This window comes from Dipodomys spectabilis, unplaced genomic scaffold (genome assembly GCF_019054845.1).
Source record: "Dipodomys spectabilis isolate Male_0828 unplaced genomic scaffold, ASM1905484v1 ptg000030l, whole genome shotgun sequence".
NCBI classification, from domain to species: domain Eukaryota; kingdom Metazoa; phylum Chordata; class Mammalia; order Rodentia; family Heteromyidae; genus Dipodomys; species Dipodomys spectabilis.
Genome location: NW_024870707.1, coordinates 7,306,485 through 7,321,776, shown reverse-complemented (window position 1 = coordinate 7,321,776; position 15,292 = coordinate 7,306,485). Strand labels below are relative to the sequence as shown.

The following is a 15,292-nucleotide window of genomic DNA, read 5'->3' as shown; positions in this document are numbered from 1 at the left end:
GCTGTTAAAAATTTCAGCGTAAGCAGTGGCTCACAACTGTAATCTTAGCTAATAAGGAGGCTGAGATATGAGCATCAGTTCAAAGCTGCCCAGGCAGGAACGTCCACTACATTCATGTCTCCAGTTAACCAACAAAGGAAAGTGGGGCAGTTGACATAAGAGGTAGAGTACTAGCCTTAAGCAAAAAAACTCAGGAACAGAGCCCAGATCCTGAGTTCAAGTCTTAGGACATATGCATATGTACACACACACACACACACACACACACGCATATGTACACACACACACGCATATGTACACACACACACACACACACGCATATGTACACACACACACGCATATGTACACACACACACACACACACACACACACACCTACCTCAGCCTAGGCCTAGCCAGACCATAAGAATATTTTGTGGGGGGAAGAGCTATGTATCTCAAATAGGTCTCCCTAAATTATTTTTAGCAGTCAGTGTGAAGACCCTGCCCTGGAGTAAAAGGTGGTAATTCTGCCTGTTGGGTTTCTTCTCCCCTGAGGAGTGCCTCTGAGAATCTAGTCCTTTCCTCAGTCAACTCACTCTAAGCTGAGACCTTTTTTCCAGCCTGGCACTGGCCAACAATAGCACCCTCACCATTGGCACCATTGATGAGATTCAGAAGCTGCACATTCGAACAGTTCCCCTGTATGAGTCTCCGAGGTGAGTGCCAGGCCAGAGAGCCCAGGGGCAGCTGGTAGAGGGTGCCTGTGACTTATTGTGAGCAATGCTGTCGGCCCAAACTTGTTCTGCAGGAAGATCTGTTATCAGGAGGTGTCCCAGTGCTTCGGGGTCCTCTCCAGCCGCATTGAAGTCCAAGACACAAGTGGAGGCACAACTGCTCTGAGGCCCAGCGCCAGTACCCAGGTGAGGACAGTGGACAAAGAATAGTGGCATTAGGGGCTGGTGAGATTTCTTAGATAGGAAAGAGTCCCTACTTTGCAGCCATTTGGACTTAGTTCTGACTACCCATCTTTGCCCCAGAGACAATAGGTGGGTATAGCTGGATTCCAGTAAAGCTTTATTTATAGGAAGCAATTGCCACTTGGTGACCTTGTGAGGTCACCAATTCCTTTTCTCTCATGATCAGTTTGAGTATGCTATAGGACATGTGTAATTGGTCACTGTGCATATAATAGGCAGGAACATGGGATTAGAGTCTGACAGCTGATTTTGAGGTTTATTCCTAGTGCTGTGACCTTAGTTGGGCAAGCCTAGCTTTTGAGTTTTTTTGTCTGTAACTTGAGATTCTAATATGATAGTTTAAGCTCAGTGGAGACATGAGCTGTTTATTTTCTTGCTTCTAACTTATGTATTTCTTGTTCCTAATTCATCTGATATAGAAGCTTCTCCCTGAATCCAGGGCAAAAAAAAAAAAAAAGGTCTTTATGTTGATGGTAGAGTCCATCACTGGATTACATTGCTTGAGTTTCTCTTTAGCCTTGCTTGACTGAAAGCATCACTGTTTGCATTATCTTTGATGAGGATTAGACTGGACCAGCATGTCAATGCACTTGGAACCTGGCTCCTTACTTTGGTTCTAGTGTCTTCTCTGAGACACTCTGTTTTTCAGGCTCTGTTGCTCTGCCAGCCACCAGCCTTCTGGCCAAACTCTCCTCATACCAGCACCTGTTCGGCTTTGGTTAGAGTGATGTACTTACTGTCTTGTCTGTCTGCAGGCTCTGTCCAGTAGTGTCAGTTCCAGCAAGCTGTTCTCCAGCAGCACCGCTCCTCATGAGACCTCCTTTGGAGAAGAGGTGGAGGTGCACAACCTCCTCATCATTGACCAGCATACCTTTGAAGGTGCTCAAGGTCTTTCTGTCCTTTTTCAGTGGGGCTGTTCTGAGCTCTGGAATGTTCTAGAGCTTGACAGAGAAGGGTGGGGGGACACCTGTGAATTGCAGGGAGCCTGGAGTGTTGTGTACTCTCTTCCTTGCATAGGCTGATGGGTGGATGGTCAGTCAGAAGAGGCAGGGGAAGTGGACAGCTTTTATCCTTTCACGGCCTCGCCACAGCATGGGATGTGTGGGCTGAAGGTGGGGTGGATACAGGAGCAAGGCATAAGTAACTAGTTGTTTTCTCCCCTTCTAGTGCTTCATGCACACCAGTTTCTACAGAACGAATATGCTCTCAGCCTGGTCTCCTGCAAGTTGGGCAAAGACCCCAATACATACTTCATTGTGGGTACAGCTATGGTGTATCCTGAAGAGGCAGAGCCAAAGCAGGGTCGCATTGTGGTCTTCCAGTATTCGGATGGTAAGTCAGTAGTCTTCACTTCTGAGGGACACACAGTGATGAAAAGGCAACGCACTAGGGAGAAGGGGGAAGGCATAGCCTTAATTCCGCATAGAAGGACTTGAATTCATTGCTGTAAAGAGATATTCTGGGGCTGGGAAGGTGGCTCAGTGGTAGAGTGCTTGCCTTGCATGCATGAGGCCCTGGGTTCGATTCTTCAGCACCACATAAACAAAAAGAAAAAAGCTGGAAGTGGCGTTGTGGCTCAAGTAGAGCGCTAGCCTTGAGCTGAAGAGCTGAGGGACAGCACCCAGGCCCAGAGTTCAGGCCCCATGACCGGAACCCCCCCCCCCCCCCCCCCCACCAAAAAAAAAAAAAAAGATATTCTGTACTTCCCTTTAATCTGTTAGTTGAGTTTTGGAGTAGGTGAGCAGGTTTTTTTTGTTGTTGTTGCTGTTTTGTTTTCTCTTTGAAAGACAGAAGAAAAGAGTGTTGAACAATGGGTGAAAGAATATAGTAGTCAGAATATGGTTGTGATTTATATTTGGGGCATATTCCTGCAAACCACTCCATTGAGAGACACAGATGAAGAGGATTGTGGTTTGAGGACCTCCAAAATTGAGACGGACCCCCCCCCCCCCCCCCCCGCCATCTCAGCAGTCCAGCCAACTGTGTTATATGCCTGTCATTCCAGCTGTGTGGGAGGCAGAGGTAGAAAGATCATAGTGCAGTGCTGTCCTCATGTAAAATATTAATGACTATACCTAAAAAATAAGCAAAAAGGAGTTGGGGGTATGGCTCAAGTGGTAGAACATCTGCAAGCTTGAGACCCTGAGTTAAAGTCTGGTATTCCTGCTGGGCGCAGGTGGCTCACACCTGTAGTCCTAGTTACTTAGGAGGCTGAGATCTGAGAATCACAGTTCAAAGCTGACTGGGGCAGGAAAGTCTGTGAGACTCTTATCTCCAATAAACCACCAGAAAACCGGAACTGGTGCTGTGGCTCAAGTGGTAGACTGCTAGCCTTGAGCTGAAGAGCTGAGGGACAGCACCCAGGCCCAGAGTTCAAGCCCCATGACCCACCAAAAAAACAAACCCAGTACTCCAAAACAAAATGAGTTCTCCATTTGTTTCTACTGGACTGCTCAGGCATTGGGCTTTTTACAGCTTTAGCACTTAGAACTCTTTTTCTTCTCACCCAAGAAAAGATGTGGATCTAAAGACTAGTTGTCATCCACAGGTCTCATATCAGAGGTCTTAGAAGGGATTTGGTGTCCTCCTTAAAGAATAGATCTGAATCTGACAGGGGAAAGACAGGTCTTGCCACCTCCTGGAATCACCTCACATTGTCTTATAGTTTGTGGTTCGTGCTTTAGTATCAGGGATGAGGAACCTTTTACTGCCAAGGGCCATTTGGATATTTATAACTCCCAAGGACCATAAAAAATTAGTACCAGTCAGGCTCTGGTGGCTCACACCTATAATACTAGCTACTTAGGAGGCTGAGATCTGAGGATTGTGGTTTAAAGCCAGCCCTGGTAGGGAAGTCTATGAGACTCTTATCTCCACCAAGCTAACTACCAAAAAGTCTAGGAGTAGAACTGTGGCTCAGGTGGTAGAATGCTAGCTTTGTACAAAAGAAGCTCAGAAACAGTGCCCAGGCCCTAAGTTAAAGCCCCAAGACTGGCACACACACAAAATTAGTATAGGTATCCACTACAGGCACCTGGCAAGAAGTATAAAAAAATATGTGTGGTTGAGGCTGGGAATGTGGCAAGTGGTAGAATGCTTGCCTACCATGCATGAAGCCCTGGGTTCGATTCTTTAGTATAACATACACAGAAAAAGCCAGAAGTGGTACTGTGGCTCAAATGGTAGAGCGCTAGCCTTGAGCAAAAGAAGCTCAGGGACAGTGCCCAGGCCCTGAATTCAAGCCCCAGGACTGGCAAAAAACAAAAAACCAAAACATGTATGGCACCAGGCACTAGTAGCTCACGCCTAGCTACTTAGGAGGCTGAGATAAAAGGATCACAGTTCAAAGCCAGCCTGGGTTGAAAAGTCCCTGTGAGACTCTTGCTTCTAATTAACCACTCAAAAACTGGACATGGAGCTGTGCCTCAAAGTGGTACAGTGCTAACCTTGAGCAAAAGTACAAAAGGAGGGGGGGAGGATGGAAAATAAACACAAAGAAAAAAAAAGTACAAAAGGACAGCCCCTAGGCCCTGAGTTCAAGCCCCATGACTGCGTAAAAAACAAACATGCGTATCTGTCCTGTCATGTACCAAATGATTTCTTGGGCCTTGAATAGCTCATTGGCTGGACATTCATTCCCCAGCCCTAAGTGGTGTTTCACCTCAGTGTATAGTGACTGTATTTCTTGATTTTCAAATGAGAGTTCCAGAGGCATGAATTAAAGCCATAAGGGCAACCAGGGGACTCTTGACTAGATAAAATGTGGGCTCATAGAAAAAAACTGAAAAATATCTCTTCCCTCTTCCTCTTCCCCTAGGAAAACTACAGACTGTGGCTGAAAAGGAAGTGAAAGGTGCTGTGTATTCTATGGTGGAGTTTAACGGGAAGCTCCTTGCCAGCATCAACAGCACGGTGAGGCCACACCTTGTGGGATTGTACTTCAGGTGGCACACCACTGTCTGCAGAGCATTTCTCTTGTTTCCTGGAGCTGTGTGTGTTCAGTGTTGGGAATCAAGCCCAGAACCTTGCATATTCTATTCTAGGGAAGCACTCTACCCTTGACTGAATCCCCAGTTTGACTATATATACTTAAATATAATAGTTTGACTCCCCCCCCCCCCCCCCCCCCCCCCCCAGTAGCCACCCATTAATGTTAAAAAGCAGGTGGACCTGACTAGTGGCTCATCTATAATCCAGACTACCAGGGAGGTTTGAAGTTTGAGGCCAGTTGATGCAGAAAAGTCTTCAAATCCCCTTCTCAACTTTTCTTTGGGTGTTTTTAGTGTACACATATCCCAGCTATGTAAGGAGGTAAGATAAAGTTATAGGCCAACCAGACAAAAGTCCAAGAGACTCCCTCTCAACCTGAGGTGCTAGTGCATCCCTGCCTTCCAGGTGAATTGTGGGCCAGGCATTCACCTATGCAGAATAGGAGCCCCTATGTCAAAAATAACCAGTTCAGGTGTGGCTCCTGTCTGGTAAGTGCAAGGCCCCAAGTTAAAATCTTAGTACCACCCAAATCCAAACGAATAAAATTGGTGTGTGTGTGTGTGTGTGTGTGTGTGTGTGTGTGTGTGTGTGTGTGTGTGTGTGTGTGTGTGTGTGTGTGTGTGTGTGTGTGTGTGTGTGTGTGTGTGTGTGTGTGTGTGTCCTGGTTGAACTCAGGGTCTGAGCACTGTCCCTGAGCTTCTTTAGCTCAAGGCTAGCGCTCTACCACTTGAGCTACAGTGCCACTTCCAGCCTTTTCTGCTTATGTGGTACTGAGGAATCAAACCCAGGGCTCCATGCATGCTAGGCAAGCACTCTACCAACTAACCCACATTCCCAGCCTAATAATGCATTTTAACATGAGATACTTACTTATTTATTTATTTTGCGGGGGCGGGGGTCCAGTCGTGAGGCCTAAACTCTGAGCCTGGGCGTTGTCCCTCAGCTCTTCAGCTCAGGGCTAGCGCTCTACCACTTGAGCCACAGCGCCACTTCCGGCTTTTTTTCTTTTTGCTTATGTGGTGCTGAGGAATTGAATCCAGGGCCTCAGGCATGCAAGGCAAGCGCTCTACCACTGAGCCACCTTCCCAGCCCGTAACATGAGATATTTAAAACATTATTTCAACATGAAATTTTAAAACTTTTTTTCAGTCATGTGGCTTGAACTCAGGGCCTGGGTGCTGTTCCTGAGTTCTTTTGCTCAAGGATGATACTCTGCCACTTTGAGCTATAGCACCTTTTCTGGTGGTTAACTGGAGATAAAAATTTCATGGACTTTCTTACCTGGTCTGGCTTTGAACCATAATCCTCAGATCCCAACCTCCTGAGCAGCTAGGATTGCAGATTGTGAGCCAACAGCACCCAGCCGTGCAATCAGTTTAAACACTATTAATGAGACTTTTTTCTTGTTAAGATTAAAATCTGTGATTTTTATACTCATAGTACTTCTCAACCTGGAGTAGCCACGTTTCAGGTGTTTTGTAGCCACATGTTTAGATCTGGAGTCTTTATGGGAAAGAATGAGAGTTGGACGTTTAGTGATAGTGAGCTTGATCTTGACTGTCTCCATGGTGATGGTGAATGGGACAGAGTATAGAGAGGGAGATGGTGTTGGCAGGAGCAGATGGCTGAGGTAGTTTCTTTACTCCAGTCATTGGAGGAGTAGAGGCACAGAAGGGATAAGGTTGAAGATCAGATGCTCAGAAGGAACTCTGCTGATGGAGGTGTGGTGGACCTTTTGTGTGTGGGGGGGAGGGTGGGGTGGCAGTACTGGGGCTTGAACTCAGGGCCTGGGTGTTGCCCGTGAGCTGCTTTGCCCAAGTTTGATGCTCTACCACTTGAGCCACAGTTCCACTTCTGGCTTTTTGGATATTTTATTAGAGATACGGGTCTTAATGAACTTTCATGTGCAGGTTGGCTTAAAACTCAGATCTCAGACTCCTGAGTAGCTGAGTAGCTAGGATTATAAACATTATTATTAGTCCCTCTTGGTGAATAATGTGTGGAGCTGGGGTTTCTTGAACATATCTTTGAGAAATCTTAGCTTACTGCATTGTGCCTACAAGTTTCGATATGCAGTGGCCATGGCTGAATGACCTGGGCCTGGACAGCCTGTCTAGTTAGACATATTGTATCTGTCTTCCTGAGCAGTGGGCAGTGCCGAATACTTCCTCCTGTCCACTGGTTAGAAGGCCTCTTTGCTCTTTTAGAGATATGGTTGATTCAAGAAGAATTGCAGTAAAAGGGGGATAGTGTTTCTTTTATCCTCTTGAGGGCAGTGGAGTGGGGTGTCCACAGAAGCTAGTTCTTTTTTTTTTTTTTTTTTGGGGGGGGGGGGGTCCGGTCGTGGGCCTGAACTCTGGGCCCACTCTGAACTTCCCAGCCCCCAGAAGCTAGTTCTTTAGATTCCTTTAGTCCCCAGCAACGTTTCTGTTACTTTCCCATTGTTTACTTGCTAGGTTCATATAAAAAAGTTCCAGGGATGTGCATGTTTTGGGAAAGGTTGAGAAAAGGCAGTTTGTTAGGAGTTCATCTGTTCCTTTCTGACCGGGGAATTGGAGATGGATCTTCTCTTTCTAGAGATTTTTCTGTAGGTCTTTTACCAAATATAAGTTAAAAAAAGACTCTTGCAATGTATTATACTTACAATACTAATACACGTTTTATACCTGCATTATTATTTCTTTGGCCTTATGCTCTCCCTTAGCTTTTTTGCTCAAAGCTGGTGATTTGGTGCTTGAGCTCTATCTCTACTTCTGGCATTGTGCTAGTTTATTGGAGATAATAGTCTCTTGGGATTTGTCAGCCAGGGCTGGCTTCCAACTACAATTCTCAGATCCTCAGATCTTAGCCTCCTGAGTAGCTAGGATAACAAGCATGAACCACTGACAATAGGCTGGACTCCTTTTTTTGGTTCGTCATGGGTCTTAAACTCTGGGCCTAGGCACTGTCCCTCAGCTCTTCAGCTCAAGGCTAGTGCTCTACCACTTGAGCCACAGTGCCACTTCTGGCTTTTTCTGTTTATGTGGTGCTGAGGAATCAAACCCAAGGCCTCATGCATGTGAGGCAAGCACTCTACCACTGAGCTACCTTCCCAGCCCTGGACTCCTTTTTTATATAAAGGAGAACTTTGTATTCTCAGTTTAGTGCTTACTGTTTTCTTATATCATCAGTATATAATACTGAGAAAAAGAATGTCCCTCCCAGTACCACATAGACCACTTATAGCCCCATCCATCAGACCCTGTGGGTAACAGTGCTTTGGTAGAGAATTGAGTGGGCTAGTCGTTCTTGGAGGACTGGGACCTCTGCTGACTTTAACCCATCTTCCAGGTACGGCTGTATGAGTGGACCACAGAGAAGGAGCTCCGCACCGAGTGCAATCATTACAACAACATCATGGCCCTCTACCTGAAGACCAAGGGTGACTTCATCCTTGTAGGTGACCTCATGCGCTCAGTGCTGCTGCTTGCCTACAAGCCCATGGAGGGAAACTTTGAAGAGGTAGGGGACACAGACTTCTGATTAAATACCCTGTAGGCATTTCATTGGAAGAATAATCAAGGCCAGTGGGAGCAGAAATGTTTCCTTGGGTCACATTCTGTGTAAAGTTGTTTTTTTTTTTTGGGTCTGGTCATGGGGCCTGAACTCTGGGCCTGGGCGCTGTCCCTCAGCTCTTCAGCTCAAGGCTAGCGCTCTACCACTTGAGCCACAGCACCTCTTCCGGCTTTTTTCTTTTTGCTTATGTGGTGCTGAGGAATCGAACCCAGGCCTCGGGCATGCAAGGCAAGTGCTCTACCACTGAGCCACCTTCCCAGCCCTGTGTAAAGTATTTTTTAAAGAACCCTCAACCTGAGCTCAAATAGATTTTGTCCTGAAAATTGCAACCAGATGGCCTACATTGGTCAGATTTGGGAGGGAGGAATCTCTAGATGTCACCCTGTGTTTAACAGAATGACAGAATAGGACTTGGTTTCTAATAAAAGAAAGACAGGTCCCAGAATTGTATTTCATGCAAACTGCTCACTTGTTTTTTGTTTTTTTAACCACACCTTGTCTCTTTTTAAGATTGCCCGAGATTTTAATCCCAACTGGATGAGTGCAGTGGAAATCTTGGATGATGACAATTTCCTGGGGGCTGAAAATGCCTTCAACTTGTTTGTCTGTCAGAAGGACAGGTGAGTGACCACCACAGGAGCAGTGGTGAGGCAGACCTGTGGTGTGTAGGACTGGAGCTCAGTTGCTGTTTGACTAGTAGCATTTCTTTCATGAGAATCAAAAAGCCCATAGGCAGGCTCTCCAGGATGCCCAGCACACATGCTATTCACATCTGTGCTGTGTGTCCACCTTTCAGTGCTGCTACTACTGACGAGGAACGGCAGCACCTACAAGAGGTTGGGCTCTTCCATCTGGGCGAATTTGTCAACGTCTTCTGCCACGGCTCTCTGGTTATGCAGAATCTGGGCGAGACTTCTACCCCTACACAGGGCTCAGTGCTCTTTGGCACAGTCAATGGCATGATTGGTAAGGATACACCTGCAGAGCATGCTCCTACACAGGCCTTCTTTCTGAGACTACCATTTGGAGGGTTGGGGAAGGAGAAGAGATAGATACCTAGGAGTTTGCCACAGGCTGCAGCAAGCTTGTCTCCTTGTGGTGCTTACCTGGTAGACTTGCTGCAGCTCTGGAGCACTCTGCACTCAGCAGCTCATTGCATCCTTCCTTCTTCAGGGCTGGTGACCTCACTGTCAGAGAGTTGGTACAACCTCCTGTTGGACATGCAGAACCGACTCAATAAAGTCATCAAAAGTGTGGGCAAGATCGAACACTCCTTATATCCTTCCCGCCCAGAGCCTCCCTGCTGGGAAGCATCCCCAAACCTGCACAGCGTCTTCAGAAATGCTTGATTAGATTTGTGGACAGAACAGGTTTGTTTGTTTTTTTCCTTTTTAATTTTTCTGTTCGGAAGATTTTAAAACATACACAATGGTTGAGGGAGATGAGAATAAATGCTCACATACTTAGCACCCAACTGGTAGACCATACAGGCAGCTGGTCTGTCCTGGGATACCTTCCACTTCTGAGCTGGCTCTGCCTCTGGCTTCTTGGGTGCATGTTGGACAGGAACTCAGGTTACAGTATAGGAGGGAGATCAGCTTCTTGGGTCATGCTAAGGGCACAACAGAGGAGAGCACTGTGTAGAAGGTACAACTCCAGAAGCTTAAGGGTCAGCTGTCCAGGGACACAAGAGTCCCAAGTCCTGTTGGAAAGTCCACCCAGGAATCTTTTGGGCAAGACTTAGATGACTGATTCTCTTCAGGTTCACCTAAAAGTCCTTTTTAAAAAATGTTTATAGCTGGGCACTGGTGGTTCATGCCTATAATATTAGCTACTCAAGGGCTGGGAAGGTGGCTCAGTGGTAGAGCACTTGCCTTGCATGTCTGAGGCCCTAGGTTCGATTCCTCAGCACCACATAAGCAGAAAAGCCAGAAGTGGTACTGTGGCTCAAGTGGTAGAGCGATAGCCTTGAGCTGAAGAGCTGAGGGATAGCGCCCAGGCCCAGAGTTCAGGCCCCATGACCGGACCCAAAAAAAAACAAACAAAAAAAAAACAGAAAATGGGAAGTGGCTCTGTGGCTCAAGTGGTAGAGCCCTCACCTTGAGCTGAAAAGCTCAGGGTCAATGTCCAGGCCCAGAATTCAAGCCTCACGACCAACTGGAAAAAAAAAGTTTATATCTGTGGGGTGCCAGTGATTTGTGCCTATAATCCTAGTTACTCATGAGACTGAGACCTGAGGATTACAATTCAGAGCCAGCCCTGGCGGGTGAGACTCCAATTAACCACCAAAAAACTGGGAGTGGTACTATGGCTATAAGTGGTAGAATGTTATCCTTGAATGAAAAAGCTCAGGGACAGCACCCAGGCTCTTGAGTTCAAGACCTACAAGCAACCAAAAAAAAAAAAGTTTCTATCCATCTGAGCTTTACATAGATAATTTGACCTGTATTTTAAAAACATTTTAAAGATCACCCTAGCTCAGAACCATTGGGTTGTCAATACATTTTTTTAATTCCCCAAATAACAAAAGTAATAGTGGCTTCAGGAAGCTGTCATTTCCTCCTCCCATCTTTTTTTTTTTTTTTTGGTGGGGGGGGGTGTCCGGTAGTGGGGCCTGAACTCTGGGCCTGGGCGCTGTCCCTCAGCTCTTCAGCTCAAGGCTAGCGCTCTACCACTTGAGCCACAATGCCACTTCCGGCTTTTTTCTTTTTGCTTATGTGGTGCTGAGGAATCAAACCCAGGGCCTCAGACATGCAAGGCAAGCACTCTACCACTGAGCCACCTTCCCAGCCCTCCTCCTCCCATCTTGATAGTCCCCACAGACCAGGGTCCTGCTCAGGGTGGGGATGATTGAGAGTAAGGGTGTTTCCAGATAGGCCACCTTCCTTAACTCATCTGCCCACCTGGAGATCCTTTCACACTGAGCGAAAGACAGAGCCAGCTACAGGCTTCATCGATGGTGACCTGATTGAGAGTTTCTTGGATATTAGCCGTCCCAAGATGCAAGAGGTCGTGGCAAACCTACAGGTGAGCAGAGGGGCTGGGCCACTCCGATGGAGTCAAAGGTCAGAGCCTGCCTGGTCCCAGTACCTCTTCTTGGATCTGAGGGGTCATCAGCCCTGCACAGTGCTTACTGCACAGGCAAGGCAGTGTCATTAGGCTCACAGTACCAAGTCCCAGGCATAGTGCTCAGAACTCTACCCTAAAGGCACATCTCAGAGATCTCTGGTAAAACCTAAAGGTGGGAAGTAGGGTGGTTCTGGAGGTTGGGATATTGCTCCGTGGGGAGGGATATGTACCAAGGGGCAAGAGTGGGTTTCTGGTGAGTCCTTTCTCTCTAGTAGTACTGGCCAGTGAGCATCTCTGTATCCCACCGAAGGCGTGTGCCCCCTTTGCCCTCATGGCCTCCCTTCCTGTCATTGCAGTATGATGATGGCAGTGGTATGAAGCGAGAGGCCACAGCTGACGACCTCATCAAGGTTGTGGAAGAGCTCACTCGGATCCATTAGCCCAGGGCAGGGAGCTCCTTTCCTGCTCTCCCTGAAGGCTCTGCTGTTCTGCCCTCCACCCTCCCTCTCCTCTCCCACCGTTGTCTTCTTGGCCATGGGAGGCTTTTCCTTAAGCCCGCTGCCCTGAAAGCCACAGCTCACCTTTGTGGAAATGGGGCTTTCTTAGAACTAAAACCAGTTCACTGGAGACTTGGGAATGGGCTGAAGGTGGGGTATTTTCTCCCTGGATTTTTACCAGTCTTATATGATTCCAGCCATCACCTTGGACCACCAAGTCTTGATTGGTGTGCCAGTTGTCCTCCTTCTGGGGAGGGATTCTGCAGCCCTTGGGCTGAAAGGAAGCTGTGTGTGTGTGTGTGTGTGTGTGTGTGTGTGTGTGTGTGTGTGTGTGTGTGTGTGTGTGTGTGTGTGTGTGTGTGTGTGTGTGTGTGTGTGTGTGTGTGTGTGTGTGTCTCACACTCATGCTTTGTCCTCTTTTTATTTAGGTTGTGGGTGTGGGGAGGTGAAGGCACAGGGAAGTGTCAGGAGGGTTTCATTGTCATGAAATGAGCTTCCTTTTGCTTTCTTCTCTCGCCTCTGAGAACATCAGCCTGGATGCCTGTCAGGTCATGGGCTGCCTGAGTGGGAACCTGGGATGGTGGATGATCCCCAAGCCACAGCCCTTTTGTCTCGGGGAACTCCCTTCTTCACAGAGAAGGTGGGGGCTGTGAATTGGTTGGTAGTTTCTGAGTTTTACCAAATAAAGTAGAATCTAAGAAGAAAGATCCATTTGTTCTGCCTTTCTGTTCTCTGCCTAGTTCTCCAGCATCCTGGGTTCCGTGCTCACATGCACAAAGCAGGTGTCCTCTGCTTCAAGGGGCCACACCTCTGAGCCACACCTCCAGCCCAGTTCATTTTTTGTGATATTCCTAGTGGTTCTTTGAAAGCATCTGCTAGTAACCTACTGGTCCTGGGGCCTAGTGAGCTGCCTTTTCTGTCCCCATTTGCAGCCAGCATTGCTCCTGGACCACTAAGCAGTCCATGCGTACCTCACTACTTCCTTTTGTCACATTCATTTGCATCTCATTTCCCTTGGTAAGCTCAAGTGAAGTCAAGTGGCCTTTTTTTTTTTTTTTTTTTTTTGGTCCTGGGGCTTGGGTGCTATACTTGTATTCTTCAGATCAAGGCGAGCACTCTACCGCTTGGGCCACAGCACCACTTCCTGTTTTCTTTTGGTTTATTGGAGCTAAGACTTTCTCACGGACTTTCCTGCCTGGACTGGCTTTGAACTGTGATCCTCAGCTCTCAGCCTTCTGAGTAGCTAGGATTACAGGCGTGAGCCACCGCTGCCCGGCTCCAGTGGCCTCTGTGAGGCTCACCATTTGGACCAGCAAACAAAGCATGTCATCTGTCAGCAGGGCAGGGTGGTCACATTAGGAATAAAGGCTGCTTTGTCCCAGCAGGGTTGATCCTGGGCATATTTGCTGGCTCCTTTAAGACCAGCCTTTGATAGGGTGTCAGGAAAATTATGATGTTAAGTTAGGTTGTGAGAGACTATAGCTTAAAGGAAAAGGAAAGCTCAAGGAATCAATCGTCTCAGCTTTTGGGAGCAGCTCTTTTTTGATGGGTCTAAGTAAGTTTACTTCCTCAGAGACATTTGTGAGTTATTGCCCTTTTCTCCTTTACTGTTTTTGGATTTCTGAGGGTGTCAGATAAGGATCTTCAGAGAAAAAAAATCAACACATTGAAAAGCTACCATTCAAATATGAAACTCAACACTGATTTGAATTCTTTTTTTTTTTTTTTTTTTTTGGGTCCGGTCGTGGGGCCTGAACTCTAGGCCTGGGTGCTGTCCCTCAGCTCTTCAGCTCAAGGCTAGTGCTCTACCACTTGAACCATAGCACCACTTCTGGCTTTTTTTTTTTTTTTTCTGCTTATGTGGTGCTGAGGAATCGAACCCAGGGCCTCGTGCATGCAAGGCAAGCGCTCTACCACTGAGCCACCTTCCCAGCCCCTGATTTGAATTCTTAAGAGTCAGGGCTTGGATTTGAAAGAGGTTGGCCCCCACAGACCAGCCTTAATGAGGCAGGCAGGCAGGCAACATCTCCCAGCTTATGATTCTTTAAAAAATATAATCCTAAACCAGGCATCGGTGGCTCAAGCCTATAATCCTAGCTACTCAGGAGGTTGAGATCTGAGGATTGAGGTTGAAAGTCAGCCGGGGCAGGAAAGACCATGAGACATCTCCAGTAACCCACCAGAAAACCGGAAAGTGGTGCTGTGGTTCAAGAAGTGGTAGACGCTAGCCTTGAGCTGAAGAGCTGAGGATAATACCCAGGCCCAGAGTTCAAGCCTCATGACCGACAAAAAAAAAAAAAAAAAAAAAAATGTAATCCTAGTAGAGTGTATTGACTATAAGGTGCCAAGCAAGACCAAAAGGAATGTGGTAGGGGTGATGATTATGGTGTTTTGTTTAACTAGTGAGACAGGATCTCACTAGCCTAGGTTGGCTTCCAGCTCAAGATCCAGCTTCAGCCTTCCAAGTGCTGCATTATAGGTGTAGACCGCAAAGTCCAGCCATTCAGGGGCTCTGCAGTGGTAAAACCCTCTGGCTACTAAGGCCTACTATATTGTTACTTAAAGCTGTAGAGTCCTTGCAGTGTTTGTTTTGTTGTTGTTTCCTGTAATCTGGGGCACATTGACTGGGGGCTGAGTTCTGGCAACCCTTTAGAAGCTGACATTCCTCTGTCACTCCCACATCCCTTCTGAAAAGCATTAATCACCTCCTAGGGGGTAAAAGGTCTTTGGAGCCTTGCTCCAGCCAGCTGGCCAGTGCTACAGGAAAGCGCTGATGAGCTAGTCTCACTCCAGGCCTCAGCATGAATGGACCTTGGGGAGAATAGAAACACTGACTCATCACAGGGCCATTTGGAAGGATCTCAAGCCAGAGGCCAGCATCCTGCAGCCAACAATAACTTGGATCCTTTGCTCTCAGTGGAGGGTCCTTTTGTCACTAAGAAGCCACAAGCCAGAGACAAGAGGAAGACACAGCAACTTCAGTAAGGGATATCCCTAAACTAGTCCTTGAAGATGAATTAGGGTTAAGCTAGAGATTCTCAAGAGTCAAACTAAATCCCAGGCCAAACAAGAAGACAAGGAAAAAAAGCAAAAATGGAATCAAAGGAGCCAACTGTTAATGGCCAGGTGGGTTCCAAGAAGTTTGGGAAACAGGGAAAGTGAAGGAAATGCCAAGAGCAGTGCAAAATTCCCATCAGGAATTTCCTATCTAGTCTGTCTCCAG

At 47.1% G+C, this 15,292-nt stretch overlaps 1 protein-coding gene across 1 annotated transcript in view; it reads left to right on the top strand.

The window, feature by feature from the left end:
- The window catches only part of Ddb1 (damage specific DNA binding protein 1), a 32,155-nt gene extending 19,779 nt beyond the window's left edge, over nucleotides 1-12,376 (top strand). The window contains exons 17-27 of the mRNA XM_042675862.1: nucleotides 602-697; nucleotides 790-901; nucleotides 1,714-1,837; nucleotides 2,126-2,290; nucleotides 4,776-4,870; nucleotides 8,279-8,449; nucleotides 9,014-9,123; nucleotides 9,300-9,469; nucleotides 9,677-9,779; nucleotides 11,407-11,530; nucleotides 11,929-12,376. Of these exons, the coding sequence (XP_042531796.1) occupies nucleotides 602-697; nucleotides 790-901; nucleotides 1,714-1,837; nucleotides 2,126-2,290; nucleotides 4,776-4,870; nucleotides 8,279-8,449; nucleotides 9,014-9,123; nucleotides 9,300-9,469; nucleotides 9,677-9,779; nucleotides 11,407-11,530; nucleotides 11,929-12,012 (1,354 nt within the window). The 3' untranslated portion in view covers nucleotides 12,013-12,376. The remainder of the gene's footprint in view (nucleotides 1-601; nucleotides 698-789; nucleotides 902-1,713; nucleotides 1,838-2,125; nucleotides 2,291-4,775; nucleotides 4,871-8,278; nucleotides 8,450-9,013; nucleotides 9,124-9,299; nucleotides 9,470-9,676; nucleotides 9,780-11,406; nucleotides 11,531-11,928) is intronic.
- Nucleotides 12,377-15,292: the final 2,916 nt, after the last annotated feature.